This window comes from Chenopodium album, chromosome 3, assembly GCF_948465745.1.
Source record: "Chenopodium album chromosome 3, dcCheAlbu1.1, whole genome shotgun sequence".
NCBI classification, from domain to species: Eukaryota; Viridiplantae; Streptophyta; class Magnoliopsida; order Caryophyllales; family Amaranthaceae; genus Chenopodium; species Chenopodium album.
This window is the reverse complement of record NC_137836.1, coordinates 74,241,505-74,269,257: the sequence shown is the minus strand read 5'-3', so window position 1 is coordinate 74,269,257 and position 27,753 is coordinate 74,241,505. Positions and strand designations below refer to the sequence as shown.

The window sequence follows — 27,753 nt, the reverse complement described above, 5'->3', positions numbered from 1 at the left end:
ACTCCATAAGTCATAACTACTAAAGGAATCATGAACTTGATAAGGTCTCTAGTCCAAAGGAGTATTAATCATATCATATTTGGGGATCCAACATCTATTCCTTGAAATGTCCAAAATGAAACATTAACCACGAGTTCTAAGAAAACTCTATTAAATGTAGGCTTGTACCATATTAAGTGATGGAGATTTGGGTGCATTTGGACTTTTAATTTGGAGTATTCATGTTACTTTAAGATTGACAGTTTTAAAGCATTACTTCATCAATATACTTCCATTCAGTCAAAAGACCAGCTAACCGGAAGGAGAACTGCATTATTTACTCAAATTGTAACTCCGACTATATTGTGATATGTCATGCCATGCCTAGCTCGTGCACATATTGAGTTGTGCCTAGATTTCGTGTAACCATCTATTTCAATGCATATCGCAGTGTCGCGAATACCTCCATCTTTGAAGAAGGTGGTAATAAGATAATTATAAACATTATAAAGTCCATGGAAGATTCACATGCTGATAGACAAAATTAATGAAAAAATACAGCATTTTGGTATCCTAAAAGTTAAGCAGATTGACAGTAAGAAAACAAAGATGCAGAGTAGATACCAAATATGTCATGTAAAAGGTTTCTGACTCAAATTTTGACAACATTTAATATAGATGTATAGCCTAAAATATTGCGAAGTCATCCTCAAATTCCTTAGTTAACTTCGTCATCAAAAGAAGTCATATTAAAAGAATACAAGTGCTAAATAAAACATCTTATGCAGGTTTTTTGCATGCAGCTTTACTAGCTGTAAAACATCAGTATTCAGTATTATATCCTATGACAGGTACAGCTCGATTAAGCGTTGATAGTGTAATTTAAACCAGTAATATGACGATCAAACCCAAACACACGCGGCATTAAAAGCGTAATTCAGCATATATCAACAAAAACAGAGAAATGCAGGGGTGAATAAGGGGAGAAATTATGATTAAACTCCATGAAAGCTACTAGTCTACTACATTTGGTTTCGGAACAATATTTAATGATATCAATTACAGAATACAATGGTGTATACAAACCATCATAAACTGAATTCTAAACCTACAGAATCATTTTATCTTCACTTTGGATCTCAAAAGCTAAAATCAGTCTTCTGCTAAGCTACCTAATAAAGAAGGGTTAGGCTACATTTAGTCAGCTGCACTTATGTTACAAATCACAGGTTACACATTCTTTCTAATTTTTTTTTTCCTTTTTCCATAATTTCTTGTAAGAAATGTGCATTGGCTTTTTGCAGATTCTTCCCTCCTACTTGTCTACTCGTACCCACTCGTAACGTCCTGGGAGAGGCATATCGTTTTTGATATCATAGTTGTACCTGCAACATATAAAATTCGACCAACATCAGGATTTGTTGAACATAGCAGCAGAAGAAAAACACCCGAAGAAACAAGTAAAAAGCGAAAATAATTACTTTTCAATGAATAGTTTCTGCTGGTGATGCTCAAACCCGGCAAAGAACTCTTCCATCTCCGGGTTTGTCGGGATGGCTCTTTGTGTACTTCTAGTTCTTCGGTTGTTTACTACAGTGGAGCATGTCGGTCTAGTGGTAGATCCAGGCGTCCCAATAGTTTCAGCGTCTCTAATCAAGCTGCAAGGGGTGCTCTCCCGGGTGCTCCTGCAGTTTAAATGCACAACATATTTAATCCCACAACTCAATTCTTGAACAGTCAAAAACCAAAGACCAGAACAAATTCATGCAGGACATTAAAGAAACAGGCTTTAAGGATAAACAGTCAATTACATAAAGAAAAGCACAAGGACAACTTGAAGCTATTTATCTTTTTATTAGAATAAAATTTAACATCGTAGTATAACCATAAGTACATTAACCAGATTTGGCATTGGTCCCCAACAATACAAGATGGTTCATTTTGAACCAAAAAACACATGGCAGAATGATTTATTGCCGACATTTCAACACTCATCTTTGCTCCCAATTCAATCTTAAAACACCACAATTTATTACCAACCACTCATGAAATTCATTAAGACTACTACTTCACCATTCAATACTAACATGTTTTAGTATTGCATATAAATTATGAAATGGCAGCAATATCATGCAGAGCTATATTGTTTCTCAAGACCGATGCAGACGAGCTGCAACAAGTTAGCTCAACTAATTATGTACTCATATCAAGCAAGGGCGTGTAAGATATTCAATTGAATGGTTCTATTAAGGTTACACCGCGTCAATGGAAATGTTATCTACATATCACAATTAACGCCTATAGACGGGTTATTCAACCGTGCCTAAAGAACTCGTTACCAACCTACAAAAACATCAAACACCGAAACGAATTGATAAACAAAAAGAGCTATATCTTAGATTCTTTATATGATATATTGTCACGGGTCACAAAGGTTAGAAAACATTTGGCTTCATATAAAAGCCATGAGAGAAAGAAACAGATAAGCTGAGGGAGGATGCATTGAATGAACAGGAACAGCCAAAAGCATAAATTGCTTTCTAAAGGAGATATTCTTGGATTCTATTTGATATCCAAAAGTTTGGCCCATGACATATTATATGAATTAAACAAAAAATATACAAAAATGAGACGTTCCTAAAATTACAATTTTTGTGTTGATTTGGTTGGCCAGCTATAACACGGTAAATGTTCCTAAAGTCATAGGTAAGCTATAATTTGTAATCGGGGCGATTTAAAATCACAAATTCTTGTATGAGACGGTTTGTCGTGTTCCAACTCCATTCGACTGGAGTCGGAACAAGATAATTATGAATATGAACAACAGATATACAATTCCACAAAAATACAATAGCAACCTTAGTTTGAATTATTGTTTTACTTTTTAAAGAGAAAGTTACAACTACCTAGCTAAGGTTCTAAATTGAGGTAGTAACTGAAAAGCTTCAATTTTTTGAAGATACTTTATATTCACAAATGTGTGCAAACCCAAAACTCACATGATTGAGCCTAAATATTCCGCTTTTCGCCCCCACATTTGATGCACTTGAAAATACTTTTTTTTTACTCCAAAAAAAAAAAAAAAAAAAAAAATCAAATAAATTCCCTTTTTTCTAGTTTTTTTTTTTTCCTATGAAAATTCCATGAAAATAAAAATTAAAAAAAAATCTTTAAAAAATCCAATAAATTCCATTTTTTCTAATTTTTTTTTATGTGAAAATTCCATGAAAATAAAAATTAAAAAAACCTTCTTCAAAAAAATTACTTTAAAAAAAAATTAAATTTTTCAACAAAGTTCTCCTTTAATTTCCTTTATATTTTATTTTGATGAGAATAAAATAAAAAAGGAAAACTTTTGATGAGTTCCAAAAATAAAAATAAAAATTAAAGACAATTCTAGATCAAACAAGAAAAAATTGACAGATGGCATACATGAACAAGAAGTGTTGTTTTCAATATTCATCTTTTTGGAAAAAGATAGGTTACCCATTTTTAAAGAAATCCCACTCTCAACAATTAATTTTAATAAATTTTCAACAACAAAAACAAAACATTAAAATTAAATTAAATTAAACAAAACCAAACCAAACACAACAAACCCAAATAAATCAATCAATGAAAAATCAAATTAAAAGTAAAAAAAAAAAAAATCAAACCTTTCTCTGGAATCAAAATCTAAATTGTTCTCTCCAAAAGAAGCTTCAACAGTACCCAGATCATGAAAATCCTCGGAATCACCCCCATCAGTAAAATGACGAAAACGCCCTCGTCCACCACCAACAACACCACTTTCCCCTTTCTTGGACCCACCCGAGTTAACCGGGTTGACCCGAACCCGACTCCTCGAATCCGAATTAACCGGCGGCGGAGTCGGCGGAAGAGGCTTCTCAAGGCGACGACTACGAAGCTGAAGGTAAGAAAGTTCAGGGTTTGGTTGAAGCGCGAGGGTTCGAGCCCTAGTACGAACACCCAAAGAAGAAGATTGAGGGATTTCCATTACTGCTACATCCCCTGTAATTTTACCCTTTTTCATGTATTTTCCCATGATTTTATTATTATTATTATTATAATTATGATATTATATGATCAGAATTTCATGAAATTGAAGGCGCGAAAATGGAGATTTGAGAGGAGGAGAGAGAAAAAGGAGAGAGAAAGTGAGGGGAGAAATGAGCGGGATGAAGAGGAATTTGTAATGGAGAGAAAAATAAAATTAAAAGTTAGGGTTGGAAAGAAAAGAGGGATTTTTGATTTGGGGGAAAATCAATTGTATAAATATAAGTATAAATGTGAATAAAATATTATAATAAGGGGTTATATAATTTTATTTTATTTTTTTATAATAAGGTGAAAAATGTATTACGGGGAAACAGCGGCACGCATTATTGGTTTGTGTCACGGTATTTTGGTGATACCAAGTATTTATAACGGAGGTTTGGTGACGGTGATTCAGGTTTTTTTTTTTTTTACATGCACGTGACTTGCACGTGTCTTTGTTATTTCTAATTTTGGATTCCCTCCTTTGGGTTTTTTTTTGGGGAATAAAAAAAATTAATTTGTGTAAATCTTATACGAAGTATTTCGTATTAGTGATGATGTCGTATGACTTTTTATTGGGTGAGAAATTTGTAAAGGATAATTCTTTAATAATGAGGGTGGACCGTGGATGTATAAAAGATAAGCTTAGGGTGATAATTATGATGTGGATATTGGGTACACTAGTAAGTTGTAACTATTGTGATACCGATTTATTTTGATTTGTTGATATCATATATATGAATTTTATGGTTTTTTTATATGAATGTTTAAAACAAACATGGCCTAATAGATTAATTGGCTAATAGGTAATTAATTGAGGCTAAAGAAAACTTATTTTATGAGGATGGCAAGGAAAACTAATGGTATGAAATCATTGAAATTAATTTGGTATGGAATGATATCGTGATAACTTATGGTGAGATTGGTGTGTCTTTTAATATTTTGATTCGAGCTTGATTTGTTATTACTTATATTTTCCTCGAAAAAATAGATGCAACTTTAGTAACATCGATAATTCATCGATTTGGAGAGAGGGTGAGATAGATCGAGAATAAAAAATTGTGACCGTGCGTAGTTAAGTTAGACCTAGCTCGGTAAGTCATATGATGTACGTAAATTGTATAATAAATTTTAATTTTGTTGGTATTGAAAATTGACATTATAAAATTGGTGTTGTTTGATTGTTTCCTCTTTACATAATTTCAATTTTTTGTAATTTTAACTGTCTAGAAATAAAAGCTCAAAATATTGACAAGGTATAAAAGTCAATGTGTTCCATCTAAAAAATGGATGTGGTATAGATTAATATTTTATTTCGCTAAATTTAGTTTTCGTTGTTTTTGTTTCCATAACAACTAACTTTGAAGTAGATGGTTTTTTTAAACAAAAAAAAAAAAAAAAAAAAAAAAAAAAAAAAAAAAAAAAACTTTAAAGTAGATGATGATTGTACAATTATTACTATATCTAGTATCTACTAAATGTATGTTGAATTGACAATTACTTTAGTTAATTAAGGGTCTGTTCTCATTGACAAAACTCAGCTGAACTGAACTGAACTTATTAGAGTTGAACTGAACTGAAGTAAACTGAACTGAAATGAATATTTTATAAGAGAAGGAAATTAGGAGCTGAACTAAACTAAACTAAACTAAGTTGAGCTGAACTGAACTGAACTGAAAATAATCATATGAGAACGGGCCCTAGTTTTGAGAAGTGTTACTCAAGACAAGGCAAGGTATCATTTCATATCCACATCATTTGATATTTGTAAATATTGTGATTCTTTCTAATATTAATGTGGCTTGTATTAGAGTCATAAAACATTACATATATCATTGTAAATGCCACGCAGTGAACACGCTTGCAAGATAAAGCAATATGATGGATAACAGTATAAGCAGATCAAAATTAAATTGTGATTTCAATAGTTATAAAGCATTCAATTTTAAAGATCAGGAATCCATTACATTCAAATCGCAAAGCAATAATGGTGTTCGAACCCAAAGTTGGTATAATCTAATATCCTAATACCGCTACCTTTACAACTAAGAATATGATTATGGTTACCATTTATATAGATGCATCTGCACCACGAGCACCATGCTATATATCAACACGTGTTTTTGCAAATTAAATAACACTTTTAAATTTCTCTCATTACGAGTATATGTAACACTATATGTGACATATACACCACTTCACAAACATTGTATAAACTATATGAGTAATTTATTACATACATAAACAATATACTTCGTACAATGCTTCATTTATAAAGTTTTTTCCATGTGAAATTATATATCTTACCACGCTACATAGTTCATACATTGTGCACTTTTGTTAGCTTAGGTTAAGTCCCTGTTCTTTTGATATGCTATGGTCTGCTCTGCTCTGCTCAGTATAAATAGGGTTTGTCTATTAATATATGATGTCAGTTAATTTTATTTTTTATTTTTTTTTTTAAGAAAAAAATCATGAAATTCAATATATGAAACACATTCACATTTCATCGTCATTCATAAAAGAACATGTATGCCATAAGCCCATAATACAATAATAAGATCTAGTGTATGATTTCCATGCTCCGTGAAGGCTATAGCCATAGCACACACGTACTTCATTGGCACACATATGCTTCTCTCTCTCGATCGTTGTACGTAGTAGACTAGGTAGCTACAAGCTAGATTCTTGGCTATATAATCACTATGGATGCATGTATGTCACAATATCATAAATGAAGTAAATTTGGTAAATTCGAGATATATAGGTATAAAATTTTCAAATTTTGCATTTATTTTAGGTAGGATTAGGCTGTGTAGGAATAAGGGCATCAATACACAAGAAACCTAGAATAATGGGAAGAACATAAGTTCATGATAATCATAGAGAAATCGAGATTAATAGATAGAAAAAACACGTGTTAGGATTAGCAATAATACATATACGTACATATGAGGTATAAGATATGTCAATATGTATATATAAACTCTTGCATTATTAAAACAATATTATGTATATGTGAATTTTGTAATATAGGTAAAGGTGCACCTTGTGGCAAATCAATTATTTCATCTATCAATGACATTCACTCTCTCCTCAACTCGTTTGACTATTGGCAATTTGACATAACAAATCGTGCAACGGATTACTAGCTAGATTGCTAATGAGGGTAAACTAGTCTCCACTAGTACGTTTAGATATTGAGCTTTGTAACAATTTTGAATTATATTATATAAATTTTCAAATGCATTAATTAGACCAATGCTTCCTTTACGAGAATGGTCTCTGATCCTGACGTTTTTTCTTTTCTTCTTACCAAAAATATGATCATTAATAAAGTTGTTTAATTAACTATCTATTAACTAAGAAAGAAGGTTAATTAATTAGTATAATTAATTAAGTGGGAGTTTTGGAATTTTAGGTGATGGAATATATTAAGTACTCCATGTCTTGGAAGAGTAATAGCAAAGCATGGTAACATGATCGAAACATAAGATGAAGTGCAACAAGGGGCAATGTCATTTATGAGTAATTGACCTAATTGTACTTTGTTGATGCGTTTAACATCTCTCTTAGCTCAAATCGTGTTTCCCGTGAGTGTCTTATGTAGTTTAATTATATTATTGCAATAATAAAGTTGCTCGTAATCTTATTAGGGCCAAACCTTCCTAGAAGGTTGGATAATGCCATTAGGAAGCTATATTATTAAGCAGGTTTATTAAGCTATATAATCATATTTTGGCTTTTTTAAAAAACTATATTTGCAATGCACACATGGTTGTCATTTTATGACTAAAGGTAAAGTATGTATATAGAGATTGTGATGAATAATATTCTTAGTACTCCATATATAGTTTTATCAAATGTTGAACTAACTTGCTTTAATTTAATATTCCCTCCGTTTCTTTATCAGAAGCTTTTCTACAGAGTAATATTTATTATATTCATATAATAAAGAGAAATATTTTTAAATTTAGGAACGGAGGGAGAATTTATTAATTCACCAAAAATATATAAATTATCTTTCTCACTAACACATTAAGGGTTTGTTCACATTTACTGACTAGAGTGAACCGATTGAAGCTGAACTGAACTGATTGGAATTGAACTGAACTGATTAGAGCTATATTGAACTGAAATGAATAAATTATAAGAGAGAAATTAGGAGCTGAACTGAACTGAAATTAAACTGAAATTAAGCTGAAATGAACAGTACCTAAGCTAGTAGGTTGAAGTTGAACATCACAACTTAGTTTCATACTCTAATTTTAGGAACATTTAAAATATTGTATATGTCGTTCACAATAGAAATGATTGTGTCATAATAGTTTTCCTTCCTCTTTAATGTTTTTTTTCGAAAAAAAACAAAAAAAAACTTGTAAAAAGGTTTATTTTAAACTAAAACAATTATCCAATATGTTACAATACTAAACAACGAAAGAAAATTCAAGGAACTTAAAACTGACCCGATTCAAGAACTTGGTCTGAACTGACAATGATCTGAACCCAATTTGTACCCAAACAATAATGGGGTGAAACTAGTGACCTGCAACCCAACCTGAACCCGACATGATGTTAACTGACAATTGATTTGATCCGGTACTTTATGACTTGAACTCGAACCTGCACCCGACCTGATAGTAATCGTCAACTAATTTAACCAGACCCAATTAGAACCTGAAAACAGTTGTAACCCAACGCTACCTGTTATTGACCCGAGTCATGCAATGTTTAATAAAATTTTATATACCTTTTGATTAGCTTATATACATGAACAATTCTATATTACCTTAATCCGGTTCAACTTATATACCTTTTATTAGTTCTCTATTACTTGTATATAGGTTTAATAAAACCTTGATATAAAGGTTCAACTTGACCACATTGACAAGTATTCGAATTGAACTTGAACAAAAACCAAATGATCCAACATTAAGATTATTATCCGACCAAAAAATTATTAGACCTAACCCTAACCCGAACCTGATTTGAATTTGACTCGACTCGAATCGAATCTAACCTATAATCGAAAGGGTGAACGACCCAGAATAACCTGAACTGAAATTGACCCGACCCCAACTTGAACTTGATCTGAAGCTAGATTGACCCAACATAACTTGATCATGATTTAACCCGAGACCTAATTTCACCCGATCCAAACCCGACTTGAATACCCAAATTGAAAGCTCTAAGATTAATAACTAATAAGCTAGCCATTTTGTCCAAGTTCTCACTAATGCGTAACTACAAAATTGATAGGCTGAAGTCGTATCACCTAATCAAAAGTATTGTCTAAGTCCTCTAACTAAAGTAGATAGGGAAGTAAGGTCGAATCCACAGGGAAACAAGTCTTTCTATTCCTAATTAATTAAAATAATCTAAATTATTGAGTAACCAAATTGTTGTTATTAAAAGGAATTATACTACGGAATTTAAGATTAGGAAAAATTCAATTAATAAAAGGCCTAGGGTCATAAGTTCACCAATAATTAATATTCTGGGATAAAACATATCAATAATTAACATTGCTCGTATAACATGATTAACAGATTCTCGCAATTTATTAATCAACATAGATCTAACAGGCTCTCGCAATTTACTAGATTTAAGTTCCTATTGAAAGTAGCCTTTAATATCATATTAACATTTGCTCGATTCATCAATTCAATATTGCTATACTTTTACAATCAAATCACATCTGCTCGATTCATAATCTAATTGTAAAGAATTAAAACAATTCAATAAGAAATTATCATGCAATATTAATAACCAATAATAACAAATTATCCATTCATATTAATTATGGATCCCCAAAACCCTATAACTAAACTTACTCACATATAATTAAATCTTAACTAAACAAAGGAATTAAAGAAAGCATGATTAAGATCAAAGCAAGAGAATAAACAATAAAGAGAGAAGAAGGAATACCGAAAGGAGGAAAATTGGAATTGCACTAAAAAGGTAAGATCTTAAGTTTAACAATAAAAAACCAACTAAAAATCTCTCTAGAATTTGAGTATGAGAGAAAGAATAATGAAAAACGTGTCTAAGAAAAGATTACCAAAAAAGTATTAAAACTAAGTTCGAAGATTAGCCCAAAACGAAACTCCTAAACCGACTACAAATATGCGCGCCAGATCGGGCGAAGGGTCGCCCGATCGGACCCGCCTTTTTTCTTCACTCCTGTTTCTGGGCAACCGCCCGATCGAGCCCGACTTTGCCTTGACCGTGGCTTGAGCTTCTCTTCTAAATTCCTTGGGCTTCGAACGACGAGGCCCAACACCTCTTCTTGGTCCATTGCTCGGACCAATTTCACGAACCAAGCCCTTAATCACCGATACGATCAGTCTTAGGCTACGATCAACGGTCATGATGTGCTTCAAGCTCCGATATCTCATAGTGGCCAAAAAACCATAAGAAATACCGACAAATTCGGGAAAATTTTACAAAACATATGTCAACTCTACAAAACACTTGAAACCACACATTAGTACTAAAAATAGTCCCGAAGAAGAGCTCAAATATGCATGTAAATGACCATGGGTCGGGGGGATAAAATAACATATAAAACATGAATATCAAAAACACCATAATTTTGGGTAAATTTGACGACAACAAAATCAACCATGAGTCCATGACTAAATTGCATATAACATCCTTGTAAAATAAAATTGTATTCGTACTCCCTTGTAAACCGTATTTGTACTCCCTTGGATTGTGTTTAAGGGCCTGTTCTCATTGACTGAACTGAACTGAACTGAACTGAACTGAGCTGAGCTGAAATTAATATTTTATAAAAGAAGGAAATTAGGAGCTGAATTGAACTGAACTGAATTTCAACGTAAGAGAACAAACCCTAATTTGTTCTTCCCATTTGAAATTGAGAAAAGATAGAATAAATTAATGTGCTACTTTGGAAAAGAATGATGATTAAAAATTAGTTTCGTGTATAGGGAAATTCAATTATCGAAAAATTGTTTAAAATTTTTTATTGAAAAGATAATTAAAAATAATTAAAATCAACACATTCACCAAATAAATAGAGAAAAACTTTTTTAGCCTTCCGAATAGAGAAAACACCCCGTTATAAGCAAACCGTGATTAATACGCGAAGGAGGGTAAATGAGGAAAACCCCTGAATTTTTTGAAGTCCAAAAAAATGAATAAACATAATGTCCCTCATAGTACAAACTCTAATCCTAACTTTAGCGCCCAAATTAAGGCTTTGATATAAGTTTAGGCACATTAATCAATGTTTAAATTGTACCATACTCTCAACTAATTTTGCCCTCCGTAGTAAAGTTATATGGCATGCCCCAATGTAAAGGGAATCTTTTTGTTTATTTCTTTCCCGCCATTTTTCTTTTTTGGCGCCAAGTCCCGCCTATTTGCTTACGTCAGCAAATATGTCCCGTTATTATTTTGGAATATTATAGTAAGTACGGAATAATAAATTAATGTTTATTTATTTTGGGTGACTTCATCCATCCTCATCATTATCTCTTTATTTAATTTATTTTTGGTTGGCGCAAATCATTGTTACGGAGTATCACTTTTTAATTAAACGGATTAAAGTATTTCTATGTTTCATTATCTTTATGTTTCACCCCTAAATCCCTAATGAGCTCTATATGTGAGTGATGTGATTAGATCTCATGATGCTTTTATCTTGGTTGTTTGTGGTCCAATTTAGCAGTTTAGCACCCAAATCAAATCAAATTGCAAAAAATAAAAAAAACACTTTAATAACCCTAACTTTAGGCGATTTAATTCTAATAATCCCAACTAAGGTTTACCATCTAATAACCTTAACTATATTATGTGTTTGCCTCCAATGGTCCTAACCGGTCAATATCAAGTCAACGACCTATTATAACAGGTTACCATGACAGGTGTCAACACGTGATTGGTCCAATTTTTTTTTTTTAAAAAAAAAACATTAAAAAAATCCAAAATTCCCTACACCACGAAACCCTAACCATTCCCCTAACCTCGTGGGAATCTAGTCGGCCACCCCTCATTACAACCAAAATCGATCGGCCTAAACTAGGCTAGGTTTTTGGGATCGGGGTGGCTAGGTAGGTGGTTTCAGGGTTGGGGCTAGGTTAGTTGGGGTTTTAAAAAGGCCAGCTGGTCATTTTCGTTCGTGAAGGGGTTCGATCGGCCAATTTTCGACGAGTTTAGGGTTTCACGGCATGGGTGGTTTTGTTGGACTTCTTAGTGGTTTTTGGGATCGGGGTGGCTGGGTAAGTAGTTTCGGGGGCCAGGGCTAGGTTAGTTGGGGTTGTAGAGGGTCGGTCATCCAGTTTCGGTGGTTATGGGGGCGGCCGGTCGATTCTCAGAGTTAGAGGTGGGGTTAAGGTTTCACGGTGGGGATGGTCGTGGCTGATAATTTTTTTTTTTTTTTTTGGGGGGGGGGAGGTTTTTTTTTCAAGTTTTTTATTTTATTTTGGGTCAATCACATGTTGACACGTGGCTCTTAAAACCCCCAAAAAAATAACTCTTTCAGCATGTTACCGGTCATTGGGACCATTGGAGGCAAACACATAGCATAGGTTAAGATTATTAGATAATAAACCTTAGTTGAGATTATTAAAAGTCAATCGTCCATAGTTGGATTTTTAAAGTGAACTAAACCTCCAATACGATGAATAAAATAAAAGCATATCGAAGTCCTAATTGTACGGCTTTGGTATAATGTCCTTTTAACGTGGATGATTCGCGTAGAACACCACGCCACCATGTTGATATATAGGGTAAAAAAAAAAGGCCCGGAATTAGCATGGATTAATGATTAGCATCGGCATGCGTGTCCTATAGAAATGGAGCAAGCATTTAAAAACGGAGGGAGTACTTCCTAGTAGCTTGATGTCGTTTAAGGGAGGTCTCGAGTTTGAGCCTCACCGAATGCAAAAAACTCTTGTTAGGAGACTTACCCACCGTAAGCCAGATGTGCAACTCGGGTCGGATATGAATATATATAGTCGGAGCTAAGCTTCAGTGAATCGGATGAGGCAAACAAAAAAAAAATCAACTACTTCCTCAATCCCCCCCCCCTCCTTTTTTTTTTGCCACATTTGACTTTTGATATCCAATATGCATCTTAAAACGTACTTCCTCTGTTTTCTTTTAAATGCAACACACCTTCTTGGCACGCACTTTGAGGAAGAGATTTAGTAATATAAAAGGATAAATTAATAAAAAAAAATTATACATGTAGTACCTAACTCTTCTATAATCTTGGTGTTAAAATTATTTTGATAAAGTAACTCGTTTACCTAGTCTTATCATATCCTAAAAAACATGCTAAAAGGGTGTGTTGCATTTAAAAGGAAACAGAGGAAGTATTTATCTACATTTTCATGTACATAAAAATTATAAAAACGTGGTATTCTCTCCTTTTTAAAAACTTGTTCATTTCTCCAAGCGCGGAGTTTTATAAGAAAATAATAAAATATGGAGGTAATGGGGTAGGTGAAAGAATAAATAATTTTATTTATTTATTTTTTAAAAAAAAAAAGTAGTTAAGAGAATTGAAAGAGAGAGAATATGAAATTAATAAAATATGATTTATGTTGGGTCCACTAGGTGATGAGAAGAAATGAATTGAATACAATAAAAACTTTCCAAATAAGGAAATGGAACAAGTATTTATGGTCGGAAATGAAATGGGGGTATACCTAATGATTAACTACAATCATTGTAGTTATCATCTATTTTATTCATTTCTCTATCTTCCACCTCATTTGTAACCACTTTGACAACCATTCTATAACCAATGTATCCCAATTGTTGCCCATAAATTTTATTCAATAAGTATAGAATCTTACAAAAGTGGGTAAATATTTTATTCAATAAACATGTTACAATAACCTGGTTAAAGCTTTAACCGGGTTTTTGTTTTATCTCTCCTTTTTTTCTCTCTCTCTCTCTCTCTCTACAATTTCATTAATTAAAGTCATACGACATCTACAATTGACAAGTAACGATAATGAAAACGAATTTAACAAAATCAAACAAAAATTAATCGGGGAAGGGCTAAGAATCCAAATACATAAATATAACAATTCGGCACATTCTCGATTCGTTGTCTCATACAACTTTTTGAGTGGATCCGTCATCGCTTCGCAATTTTGTGAGATTGTAATTTCTTGTGCTTATTCCGCAACCTGAATTCGAGTCATAATCAATCGTAGCCTCGCATAACTGGACACCAAATTGAACACAAATATAACCTTGTCTTTTGAAGGAGTCCGAAAAACCTTGTATTTCGAGGGAGATCGAAAAACCCTTGTCTTTCGAAGGAGATAAACCCTTTCTTTTGAATGAGACATTTTTGTAACCTAAGAAACAAAAAACTTAAAAGAAAATAAGGATTGGGGTTTTTCACCGGGAAAAATCCGATGGAAGTCCTTTTAAAATTGACAATGGAGGCTAGAGTTTAGGAGCGAGAAGAGAGAGAGAGAGGAGGCTAGGGTTTTTTTTTTCTCTCTCTCTACAATTGCTTATAATATTTTTACACTCTCTCATCTAATAACAACCCTAAATGGTTGATTGCCGGCTATGCGCCTATGCTCTAAGTATTTAAAAACAATTGAAAAATGAAAAGTAAAACAAGTATTGAAATACGAAATAAATATTAATAAGATAATTAATACTCCACCCTTCCCTTAATGATGGTCCCGTTTGGTGAAATTTCACGGGTATTAATAGTGTAATACTCGTATAACATAAGACTTTGGTGTTTCTAAGTTGATAGCATTCCCTGAAATTCAAGTCAGTGCCTGCAGCTCGAATCCTGATGTAAACAAAAGGCTGAGTAGTGTGGAGAGCTGATACACATACAACTATTGTATGTTTTTCTTACATACAACACCATTAGAAATTTGACACATCATAAAAAAATGAGAGAAAATTAAGAGTAAAATATAAATTGAATTATAATGGAACATGGGCCCATTATAATAGACAATAAAAACATGACAAAGTAAGGTTGTATGTAGGGACCACATACAACAATTGTATGTGTAGCCTTTATGAGTAGTGTGACTATTTGAGATAAAGACATGGCTTAGGATCAAGTATGAACTAACCTTGGAAAGAAGGCAACCCATTTCATATTTTCATAACTTATACCAGAGATCAATTATTCAATCACCATATTTTTAAGGAAACTTTAGAAAATAACACCATAAAAAACTCAAATTTTGATTATAATACTACCAAAAAAAGTTTTTATTATAACATTACAAAAAATAAAATTTATAAATTTGAAACACTCAAAAAGAAAAGTAAGAATGTAATTAAGGGACGGATCGGAGGGAATAATAATTTTTTTTTCTCAAAAAAAAAAAAAAAAAAAAAACTCCGTATTATCAATTAAGAAAGTGTTTCAATTATAAAAAAAAAAAACAACCGTAAAAAAAAAAAAACGTTGTAATTATTACTCCCTCTGTCCCCTTATTGATAGTCTCTTATGGACAATTTTCACGGAAATTAATAAACATAAATAAGAAGTAGTAAAGTATATTGAAAAAATAAATTTACGTTAGGCATGCAAAAAGGTAGAGAGAGAAAGTAATAAAAGTACATGAAAAAACAAAATTTATATGAGAAAGTTAAATTTGCACAATTATAGTTGTAAATTGAAGAGAATTTTGGTAAAAAAATATATTAATATTAAAAGTATTTTAAAAAAAGCAAATGAGACTATTATTTTAGGATTTAAAATTGGTCATAAAGAACTATTAATAAGGGACGGAGAAAGTACAAAACAGATAGAGAACTTCATTTGGTTAAAAATACAAGAATAGGTGGCATGGTACAATTAATCTCTCTTATGTAAACAAAGTAAATATTGGAATTAAACAAAACGAGTTCATAAATAAATAAATAAATAAATAAATATAGGAATTATTTATTTATCTATTTATTTTTCTTGAGGGGGGAAGTAAATATGGGAATTATAAATTGTACTGTACATAGGAAAAAATAAAAGTCAAAAAGGTTTTTATGCTTTGTAACAAAGTTTCCTTTTTTTAATAAGCAAGCCGGATGGCCCATTGATATATCCCCACGTGTCCATTGACGATTGGCTGAAAGCTGACGCACGTAGAAGGATCCAAGGTAATTATTCCATGCAACAATGCAACGGCAATCATCTTCTTTGTTACCAATATCTCTCATGAGTTAGACAATAGCATAAAGGCTACACATACAATTGTTGTATGTGGTCCCTACATACAACCTTACTTTGTCATGTTTTTATTGGCTATTATAATGGGCTCATGTTCCATTATAATTCAATTTATATTTTACTCTTAATTTTCTCTCCTTTTTTTATGATGTGTCAAATTTCTAATGGTGTTGTATGTAAGAAAAACATATAATAGTTGTATGTGTATCAGCTCTCTAGACAATACACATGACACATTCATTCATAATTCATTCACCTAATTATCTTCATTAATTTTATTTTATTTAATTTTTTTATTTACTATGGTCTTATGCCCTTATTTGGTAATTGGTCAAATTTAGCTAGTGAACTTTTCAATTAATAGTAAAGGCTTTAAAGCCAATTAATTCTTAACCACACACACAATAAATATATTAAAAAAAAAAAAAAAAAAAAAAAGAGAAATAAAAGGAAGCTACTTTTTCCATTTGTTTTTTTTTTTTTGTTGTTGTTTGGTCAAAATTAGTTTATTTTGTACAACTGACATCAAAGAGTTTATTTACTAAATTTGTATGTAAGTTTTGAAAACAATTAACATAAACAAGTGACTAAAACATTTAAACGATAGACTTCGGTCTCGTTCACTTCACCTTATTTTTGCTGAACTGAAATTATTTTAACTGAATTGAAATTAGTTTTGGTGAACTGAAATTATTTTTTACTGATTTTTAGTTATATTTCTTCTTTACAATTACTGATTTTTACTAAACTGAAATTATTTTTACTGAACTAAACTTATTTTTACTATACTGAAATTATTTTTACTAAACTGAACTTATTTTTACTGAACTAAAATTATTTTTACTGAAATTTTTTTTGTAAACAGGCCTTCCTTTATTTCTTTTTATTTGCAACAATTTGACTTTTACACTATTCGCATATCTTATTTTGACTAACTTTTATGATTTATAGATTAGAAAAAATATTGTCATAAGAGATCTTGTTATACTCATCTCGATTTACAATTTACTATTATTATTTTTTTTATAATATTTACATATTGGTAATTATAGATATTAAAGATTAAAATAGTGCATTGACAAATGTGAAAAGAGAAGTATTGCAAGTATTAAGAATGCACTCCGTAGCATAGTCAAATTAGTTTTAGTTATCCAAGGTACATGGTACAAGCTACTGAGCTAGGTGAATCAAGTAAGAAAAAGAGAGATAATTTTCAACAAAATTGACTAATGAATACGATCAACAAATTAATGGTACTCTATTAATCAATTAAGGTGAAACTTTATCACAATTCAAAATATAAAGAACACTGATACAGTGAGATTGTTTCTAATGGGGTCGCAAATAAATTTAAAAAAAAAACCGAAAAGGGTAATAGGGCTGCATATAAGTATTTAATATACGTATTTTATTGGTATTAAGTTGGGAATTTATCGAAAATTCACGAGTAAATCGGTGTAATAAATGTTTATTTATTGTCCATTCTTTTTATTTTTAGCTATGGTTGCATGCATATACTCCCTCCGTTTTTAATTACTTGCTCCATTTCTCCATGCGCGGTGTTTTAGGAGAAATTAAAGAAAGTAATAAAATATGGAGATAGTGGGGTAGGTGAAAGAATAAAAAATTGTAAAAAACAAAAGTAATGGGGAGAATCAGAGGAGAGAGAATTTAAAATTAATAAAATATGATTTATGTTGGGTCCACTAGGTGAGAGAAATGATTTAAATATAGTAAAAGCATTCCAAATAAGGAAATGGAGCAAGTATTTAAAAACGGCCGAAAAAGAAAAATGGAGCAAGTATTTAAAAACGGAGGGAGTACCATTTTCCAAAAAAATAAAAAAAGAGAGTATTGTAAAAAATAAGCACACAATGAATGAATTATAAGAAAATGACAATAATATTGTATTCTGTATAAAAGTGATTAAAATAAAATAAAATAAAATAAAACAATTTATCACCCCTAAATCAAATTAGCCACTATATAATGAATAATTGAGATAAGTGACTTGTTAGCTTATTTGGAATAATAGAGGAAGTTAGATTATGTTTGTGTCATCTTATTTGGACTAATTTAGGGTTTGTTCACATTTACTTAATTTCATTTCAGTTCAGTTCAGTTCAGCTTCAATAAGTTTAGTTCAGCTCTAATCAATTTAGTTCAGTTCAGCTCTTAATTTCCCTCTCTTATCAAATATTTATTTCAGCTTAGTTCAGTTCAGCTCATTTCAGTTCAGCTCCAATCAGTTCAGTTCAGCTCAGTTCAGTAAATGTGAACAGACTATTAGACAAAATAAGTTTAGACAAAGTATATATTTTTTAAAAAAATACTACATTTTGATTTAATTAGTTATTTTTGCATAAACTTCAAATTATTTTAGATAAGTTCAAACAAGAATATTTTTTAAAAAGTTCTAATAAAAAAAAAAAGTTCAGATTTTGATGAACCAAATCGAGGCTCTTAAACAAGCTAAGTTTTTGAAATAAGTACATCAAAGGACATAACATAATATATTAATGCATTACATTTTTTAACCTTATATTCCTAATAACTCTAATTCAAAAGGTGGGTCATAGTTTTAAGAATATGATCATTATTACCAATCAGGAATTCAGGATTACTATACTGTACATCTATAATATTGGGGTCAAAGCTCTTAATTGGCACACAAGGAAACTTTTTTTAATATATGTGTGACCAGTCCTGACCACTTGAAACCTAACCTTCCTTGACATGGCCTGGTTTGCATGACTTCGATGAAGATGTCACTTTAGCCGCAGCTTGTTTTTAAGGATCTTGTTAACGTAATCATTTAAAATATTATCTAAAATGGTATTAACTTGGGAAAGCATGACAAAATTACGCGTTGATTGGTGTAATTATATTAATGTTAATTTTTAATTTAGGGTCTGTTCTCTTACGTAACTCCGCCAGTGGGTTTCCCGCTGCCAGTCCCAAGCCTGGATAAAGGAGGAGGGTTACGGTAGGCCAGTGACAGCCAGTATAAAACTTCGTCACATCCCATGACATGAGCCAAACAGATATTTTCGTGGGGGCGTTCCCTACTCAGCGACGCGCTGCACTTCCTAGACCCGGGTGTAGTGATAAGTATGCAAGGGTTGCTAGGTCGTCGCCCAGAAGCGACGCGCCACATTGCCCGAGTGTGGTGTCAAATGAGCAAGGGCGTGCCATTGGGGCGTTCCCTACTGAGCGACGCGCTGCACTTCCCAGACCCGGGTGCAGTGATAAGTATGTAAGGGTGGCTAGGTCGTCGCCCAGAAGCGACGCGCCATATTGCCCAATTGTGGTGTCAAATAATCAAGGGCTTGGAGTTGGGATCAGGAGGGAGCGTGGGAGAAAAGAATTTAGTTTGCGGATTGGTTCTTGGAATGTGGGGTCTCTTACGGGAAAATCAGCAGAATTGGTAGAAGTAATGAAAAGACGACGCGTGAGCATCATGTGCCTCCAAGAGACAAGATGGACAGGAGAAGGAGCTCGAGGCTTGGTTTTGGGGTATAAGGTATGGTATGTTGGGCAAGAAACGAGCCACAGAACAAGGAATGGTGGAGCTAGGAACGGAGTTGGTGTGGTTCTCGATGAGAGGTTGGCAAAAGAGGTGATCGAGGTCTATCGGAAGAACGATAGGTTGATAAGGCTGAAGTTGCTATGTGGCAAGGAGATTGTGAATGTTATCAGTGCTTATGCTCCCCAAGTGGGTTTAGATGCAGAAGAGAAACGACAATTTTGGGAGGACCTAGACGAGGTGGTGCAGGGTGTCCACCACTCAGAGAAGTTATATATTGGAGGGGATCTAAATGGGCACGTTGGGGCGAGCCGAGATGGCTATGAGAGTGTCCATGGAGGCTTTGGGTATGGGCAGAGGGACGCCGGTGGTGAAGCTATTATGGATTTTGCCCAATCATATGATTTAATTTTGGCTAATACTTGGTTTAAGAAGAGGGATTCACACTTGATAACTTTTCGGAATGGAGCAAATGCAACTCAAATAGACTTCCTGCTCACAAGGAGCATAGATAGACAAAGTTGCATAAACTGTAAGGTTATCCCAGGGGAGAGTGTGGTCACCCAACACCGGCTATTGGTAATGACTATTCGTCTGAAAGAGAAGGCGAAGAAAAAAGTTAGACAAGAAGAACCAAGGATAAGATGGTGGACCCTAAGGGATGCAAAAGCTAAGGTTTTTACAGAAAAGGTAATTGAAGAAGCGGATTGGGATGGAGAGGTGGATCCGGACATGACTTGGTTACGAATGAAGAACTGTTTCCTAAGAGTGGCCAAAGAGGTCTTAGGGGAAGTAAGGGGAAGAACTTCGGTACAGAGAGATACTTCGTGGTGGAATGAAGAGGTGAAAGCAGTAATTAAGCAAAAAAGGGAATGCTATCAAGCCTTAGGAAAATGTAGGAGTGATGAAACCTTTGCAGCGTATAAGGAGGCTAAGAGCAAGGCAAAGGCAGCTGTTCGCCAAGCAAAAGAAAAGACATATCAGGAGGTTTATGAAAAGCTTGATTCCAAGGAGGGAGAAAGGATCATTTATAAGATGGCAAAGAGAAGACAAGAGGCAAGGAAGGATATTGGCATGGTGAAGTGTGTCAAAGATAAGAACCAAATGGTCCTAGTGCAAGAGGAGGGCATCAAGGACAGGTGGAAGGGGTACTTCGATGAATTATTTAATGGAAGTAATGGAGTTGTGATAGGAGATACCTCTATGAGTGATGAAGAAATCAACATGGAGTATGTGCGAAGGATTAGGAGAGTAGAGGTGGAGATTGCACTGAGGAAGATGAAACCTAAGAAGGCGGTTGGCCCTGATGGGGTACCGATAGAGGTGTGGAGGTGTTTGGGTAAGATTGGTATTGATTGGTTAACAAACCTTTTCAACAAGATATGGACGGCTACAAGGATCCCACAAGATTGGAGGAAGAGCACCTTGGTCCCGGTTTATAAAAACAAAGGAGACGCTCAAGATTGTTCTAACTATCGAGGAATTAAGCTTATGAGCCATACTATGAAGTTGTGGGAAAGGGTGATTGAACAAAGGTTGAGGGCATGCACAAGCATTTCAGATAACCAATTTGGTTTTATGCCTGGGAGATCTACTATGGAGGCAATCCATTTGATAAGACAAATGATGGAGTTTTATAGGGTAAAGAAGAAAGATCTTCATATGGTCTTTATTGATTTAGAGAAGGCATATGACAAGGTGCCAAGAGAGATACTTTGGTGGGCAATGTTGAAGAAAGGTATCCCACGAAGGTATGTAGACCTAGTTAAGGATATGTATCGGGATGTGTCAACAAATGTGAGGACATGCGGAGGGTTGACAAAAGATTTCCCTATTACAATCGGATTGCATCAAGGGTCTGCATTAAGCCCTTTTCTTTTTGCAACGGTTCTAGATGAATTAACTAGACCAATTCAAGATGAGGTTCCATGGTGTATGCTGTTCGCAGATGATATCGTTTTGGTGGATGAGACTAAGGATGGGGTTAATGCCAAGTTGGAGCAATGGAGGCAAAGGTTGGAATCTAGAGGGTTTAAGCTAAGTCGGAGTAAGACTGAATATTTGGTATGTCGTTTTGGCACTCAGAGGGGGACACGCAATGAAGTGGTGAGTTTGGATGGAAAGGATTTGACCATGAGTGAATGTTTTAAGTACCTAGGGTCGATCATCCAGAAGAATGGTGACATTGATCAAGACGTGACCCACAGGATTAAGTCAGGGTGGCTTAAATGGAGAGCGGCCACGGGAGTGTTATGCGACCGCAGCATTCCCTTAAAGTTGAAGGGAAAATTCTACAGGACTGCCATACGACCAGTGTTGCTCTATGGTACAGAATGTTGGGCTTCTAAGAAAGAGCATATTAAAAAGATGGAGGTTACGGAAATGCGCATGTTAAGGTGGATGTGTGGAAACACTTTAAGAGATAGAATCAGAAATGAGGTTATTCGCAAGAAAGTAGGTGTGGCGAGCATTGTAGATAAACTAAGGGAAAATCGTCTGCGTTGGTTTGGACATGTAAGACGGAGACCCGAGGGTGCACCGGTGCGAAGAGTGGAAGAGTGGGACCATGGAGGGATTAAACGAGGAAGAGGGAGACCAAAGATGACTTGGTTGGAAGGAGTGAGGAAGGATATGAAGTGCATGGATTTACGTGAGGATGAAGTTTTGGATCGTAAGGGATGGAGGAGAAAGATTTATGTTGATGACTACACGGAATAATCAAATTTGGTTCATGTTAGCCGACCCCACTTTTGGGATTAAGGCTTTGATTGATTGATTGGTCTGTTCTCTTACGTAGAAATTCAGTTCAATTCGGTTCAGCTCAGTTCTGTTCAGTTCAGTTCAGCTCAGCTTAGTTCAGTTCAGTTCAACTCCTAACTTCCTTCTCTTATAAAATATTCATTTCAGTTCAGCTCAGTTCAGTTCAGCTCAGCTCAATTCAGTTCAGTTCAACTGAGTTCAGTTTAGTTCAGTTCAGCTGAGTTCAGTCAATGAGAACAGACCCTTAATCTTTCTACTTTTAGCCAGTTTATTTAACATCTCCGGAACGTTCGTTAGCTTTTGCCTATAATTACTATCCAGGAATGGGAAATAATAGAAGACCAAGAGAATTCAGGATTTTCATTTACTCATATACAAGGTGTATGTTGTCTCATTTGTGACCTCATCACATGCCATCATCATTAAATTAGTTGACTAAGGAATATGCATAAGCCCCGTAAAACATCATATTATTATACGAGTAATCTATTCTAAATTCTAAACTTCTAAAATTAGATGAAAGATAGACTAGTATTCAAACTTGAACCATCAAACTTTTAAACAATGGATCTTACTCTAATAGTCTAACTTATGTATAGTAAGTAAATAAATCTAAGCATATTTTTGTATATAATATAAGAGTCGTATATTATTACCCAAGATTAGTACTCCCTCCGTCCCTAAATTACATTCCTATTTTCCTCTATTATGTGAGAAATAAATGCTAGAAATAGGAATGTAATTTAGAGACAGATGTAGTAGTGTCAAGAAGAATCGTTCACTCGTATAATGTGTGTACGTTATTAGATCATTGCAAGCCGGGGACAGAAAATGCAACAGATCATTAATTACTAATTGATGTAAGTTTAATGTTGATACTTGTTGTTTATCTTTACTTGTACCACATAGGTATAGAATTTTCTAAAATATATAGTTCCCTTGAGCACCCTCTCATTCCTAAAAAAGAAGTACAGTCTCATTGTGTACCAATAAAATTTTGTGACAAGGACAATTCTATTCATATTGGATATTGAAAATACTATTGGGTATGAACTTGAATTTGATCATGAATTGGAGAGGTGCCATCGTATTATAATACAAATAAATGCCTTCTTCCATAAAATTATGGGTAGCAAAAGCGAAAAATATACTGTAATAGATGAGAGTCTTCTTTAATAATGCTCCTTAAAAATCATACATTTTGTCAATATGTAGTCCCCACTTTTTTTTTTTTTTTGTCAACATATGTGGTCCCCACTTATTAAGGTTATCTTTGATTATTAATCACTCATTAAGAAATTTCATAATTAAGGAAATATTTTACTTTAAAATATTTGTTTTGACTACACAAAATTTGATGAAATATCGAGGGTTGAAATCCATAATCATATCAATCATGCGAGATCTTCTTTAATTTGAATCATATATTGTGTGTCTAGCTTTTACTTTGTAAGATATTAACGGTTTAAAGTATATATTCGACAAACATGAAAATAAAAATATGGCTCTATTATATAAAGCCTAACTTACTATACTTTTACCATTTTTAACCTTGTTTTCTTACTTAGATATACTGTAAGAAGGCTTAAACGTCCCACACATGCCTCTTTTGCTAGCTAGCTCTTATTTTAGAATTTCTCGCACCTTAATTCAAATTAGAGTTTTCAGTTAATTATCTAATAGTTAGTCTCTTATGCAACCACTATTCCTTAATGTTCTTCACAATTCTATTTCCACAAAGTTCAATGTCATCTTTTACCATTAACATAATCAATTAAATCTAAATATTTTTAAAATACACATTGAAAAAATCTAACAAAATCTCATGCGATAACGTTTTGCTATTTGAAACAATGACAATTTAGAGACAAAGTTTATAACTTTCAATGTTTGATCAATACATTACACAAACATAAAGAACATTAAGAAACAAAGATAATACGAGCAAATTTTTAAAACGATGCTTCCACTTTATAATTTAATTTTAAAGGTATGGTACTTTAGAAAGGAAACAAAATTACAAAAAAATAAGGTGTACAAGTGTATAATGTACTAATAGTAGAAGTATTATGGTATGCACACGTGAAGGTGAAGCCAATCATGCATTGCATGAAAATTAGATTAGATCAGAGTTCCCTATGCTATTGCTAGATTCCTTTGCTTCCCTCTTTCCCACACAATTCCATAATCCTACATACTGCCCAACACCATCTTTTTATCGCGTGAATTTTTGACCGCTATTTAGGTCTTGATCTTCTTGCTTTCTTTTTGGTTTTTATTTACCAAAGTTTACTTTTTTTGTCCAACTTTACATCTATTGGGAGCTATCCAAACCCTCACTACAAACCCTTCAAATAAAACAAAATTTGGAGTAATGCACTCAATAAATAACCAACAAGAGTTGGCTCAAGTGGTAAGTAACTTGATGCCGCTTAAGGGAGGTTTCGAGTTTGACAAAATTTGGTGTAATGCACTCAATAAATAACCAACAAGAGTTGGCTCAAGTGGTAAGTAGCTTGATGTCGCTTAAGGGAGGTCTTGAGTTTGAGCTTCGCCGTATGCAGAAACTCTTGTTGGGAGACTCACCCACCATAAGCCAGGTGTGCTACCCGAGTCGAATCCGAATGTAGTCGGAGCTAAGTTTCGGTGAACCGCGTGGGCAACCTAAAAAAAAAATACTCAATAAATGTATTTTTGTATGTATGTTGGTAGGATGTATGATATGCATTGGTAATTAGAAGACCTAGGCCTTATAATTCTTAGGTGGAAAATCTTCCAATGTTAGGAACTAAAGTATTATTGATGATGAAAAAGACTTTCTCAATTTTGATCAAGTTGATTGAAAATTTCACTATTTTTTGGACTGATTGATTGAAAACTTTCTCTAGCCAAATGTTTATTTTATACACAATCGGAGTTAATCTAATTTATTGATCAATGAACTTAAACAATAATGAGCTATGAGAGTGAGGGATACCTTAAGTGATTAGAGTTTCCCTCATGATTCCGGGTGATCCTGGGATCGATTCTCATTACTTGTACTCCTTGTGGCTCTCTACACAAACAAAAATATAATAAAAATAATAATAATGAGCTACAATTCTACAAATGTAAATGGTGTGTAGGTTACTACCTCCGGGCCAACTTAATTGTCATTAGACTTACTTTTAACTGAAGAATGACTCGACACAGACATTGCTTTTCAAATAAATTCCAATAAAACATATTACCAGTTGAAGTAAAGATTATATGACTTTTATGTAATACATATTCCGTTCCAAAACTCAATAAATAATACCTAGTCAAAATATTCAAATTGTGAAATTGGTCATTGACCCTATTTGGTAATTAGTTGGTAGTTGATTGAAACAATTGATTGTATTAGCTGATTTGACTTACTGGTTATATTAGCTAGTTTGGCTAGCTAATTGTAAGTAGCTAACTGTATAAAAGTGTTTGGTAAATAACTGTTAATTATTAGCTGTTTTAGTGCATTTATAATTAAAAACTAATTGTTCAATAAGCTAATTTCAAAAAGCTATTGGCCCTGTTTGGAAGAAAGCTGAAAGCTAAAGCTGATTGAGTTAGCTGATTTTGACTAGCAGATTTTATTAACTGATTTGACTAACTTATTGTATTAACTGATTATATAAAAGTGTTTGGTAAATAGCCGATAGCTTAAAGGTGATTGAGTATGTGAAATGACCAATAAGCTAATTGTGGGGTAGGTAGTTTAGATAGGATTTTAAATTAAATGAGGTTATAAGTGTAATTTCACAATAGTTAATGAATAAGCTAATTGAAAAAGCTCCTAAAATGAGCTTTTTCAAAAAGAGCTTATTTAGTGGAATAAGCTCTTTCAATAAGCTTAGTAGTTAGTACCAAACACTTGTATTAGCTTGTTTGACTAGTCAATCAGCTAAAGTTAGTCAAATAAGCTATTATACCCCTAATAAGCTAACTACCAAACAGGGCCATTATAATGAGTGAATTTTAAAAAGCTTTTATAATGAGCTTTTTATAAAAATAGCTTTTTCTTTTTATAAAAATAGCCTTTTCAGTCTAAAAACAGTCTAAAAAGTTCTTTTAATAAGCTAATTACCAAACATCCAAATTAGCTTTTTAAATTGGTCAAGCCTCTAATAAAGAACAATAATCTAAAAGCTCTCCAAAAAGATCTTTACCAAACAAGACCATCATGTAACTGCGATAAAAAAAATGAAGCACGGAGTATTTGGAATAGGTTATAGGAATAGTGAAAACTGCTTATGTCTAGAATTCTAGTCTTATATGTCTCATTATCCTAATTGCATTATAGACGAGGTCATTTATGATCTTGATATATACCACTATAAATCATATTACTTCGGTACTCCCTCATGACGAGCATTGCCCATGTCATAAATAACACCATTAAAAATCCCTCATGACGATTATTGCTCATGTCGATTATTGCTAAGGATTTCATCAATATACACCATTAAAAAACCTCTATAAATGTTATAATTGTACTATTAGAATATGTATATTAGATCCTACAAACGGGATTATGATGTGTATCATGCTCGAGATAAAATATAAATGAACTAACACCATCTTTTCTTTACAAAATATTTAAAGTAAGGGAACATATAAATGTATTATATTTACGTGCGGTTCTATATTTTGCTAAAATATATGAAAAATATGATTAATAAAAAGTATACAGAAATATATATATACCCAAGTAATCCAATGCATGAAGTACATTATGTTCTCAAGTGTAGGATTTGAGCTTTAATAGTAAAATTAACCTTAAAATTTGACCTTTTTGTTAGCCTATATATGGATCTATTTTGTACCTAGTTATTGTGGTTTTAAGGTTCTTACAATAATTTAATCCTGAATACCACACCTAAGGCCTGTTCTGATTTACTGAATTGAACTGAACTGAACTGAACTGATTGATTGGGGCTGAACTGAACTAAATAGAGCTGAAATGAATTGTTAATGAGAGAAAGAAATTAGGAGCTGAACTGAACTGAACTGATTGGAGCTGAACTGAACAGAAATTAAGCTGAAGAGAACAGACCCCTAAACATAGTTAATACTTTTTTTTTTTGAAGGGACATAGTTAATACTTTTAACTAATTATTAGTTAGCCTTAATTTTAATTATATTTGAATAAATTAAAATCTACAATTATTAAAAATTTAACAGTAACTGGACAATCAATGTTGAACATTAATTCAAATTGGTCGATGCAAATCAT

General features: G+C 33.1%; 1 protein-coding gene across 1 annotated transcript; it reads right to left on the bottom strand.

The window, feature by feature from the left end:
• Positions 1-944: 944 nt before the first annotated feature.
• Positions 945-4,294, bottom strand: LOC145624197 (cyclin-dependent kinase inhibitor 3-like). The gene is made up of 3 exons (XM_081677189.1): positions 3,636-4,294; positions 1,461-1,664; positions 945-1,364 (listed from the first exon to the last, which is right to left on the bottom strand). The coding sequence occupies exons 1-3, from the start codon at positions 4,022-4,024 to the stop codon at positions 1,295-1,297; spliced, it is 663 nt and encodes a 220-aa protein (XP_081533315.1). The 5' UTR covers positions 4,025-4,294; the 3' UTR covers positions 945-1,294.
• Between the last annotated feature and the right edge of the window lie 23,459 nt (positions 4,295-27,753).

Bases quoted from the DNA above. Each gene is read 5' to 3' on its own strand.
- LOC145624197 (XM_081677189.1), bottom strand. From the start codon at position 4,024: ATGGGAAAATACATGAAAAAGGGTAAAATTACAGGGGATGTAGCAGTA. The intron at 1,665-3,635 runs GTTTGATTTTTT...TTTAAACTGCAG, and splicing joins GATTTTGATTCCAGAGAAAG to GAGCACCCGGGAGAGCACCC. The intron at 1,365-1,460 runs GTAATTATTTTC...TATATGTTGCAG, and splicing joins CAGAAACTATTCATTGAAAA to GTACAACTATGATATCAAAA.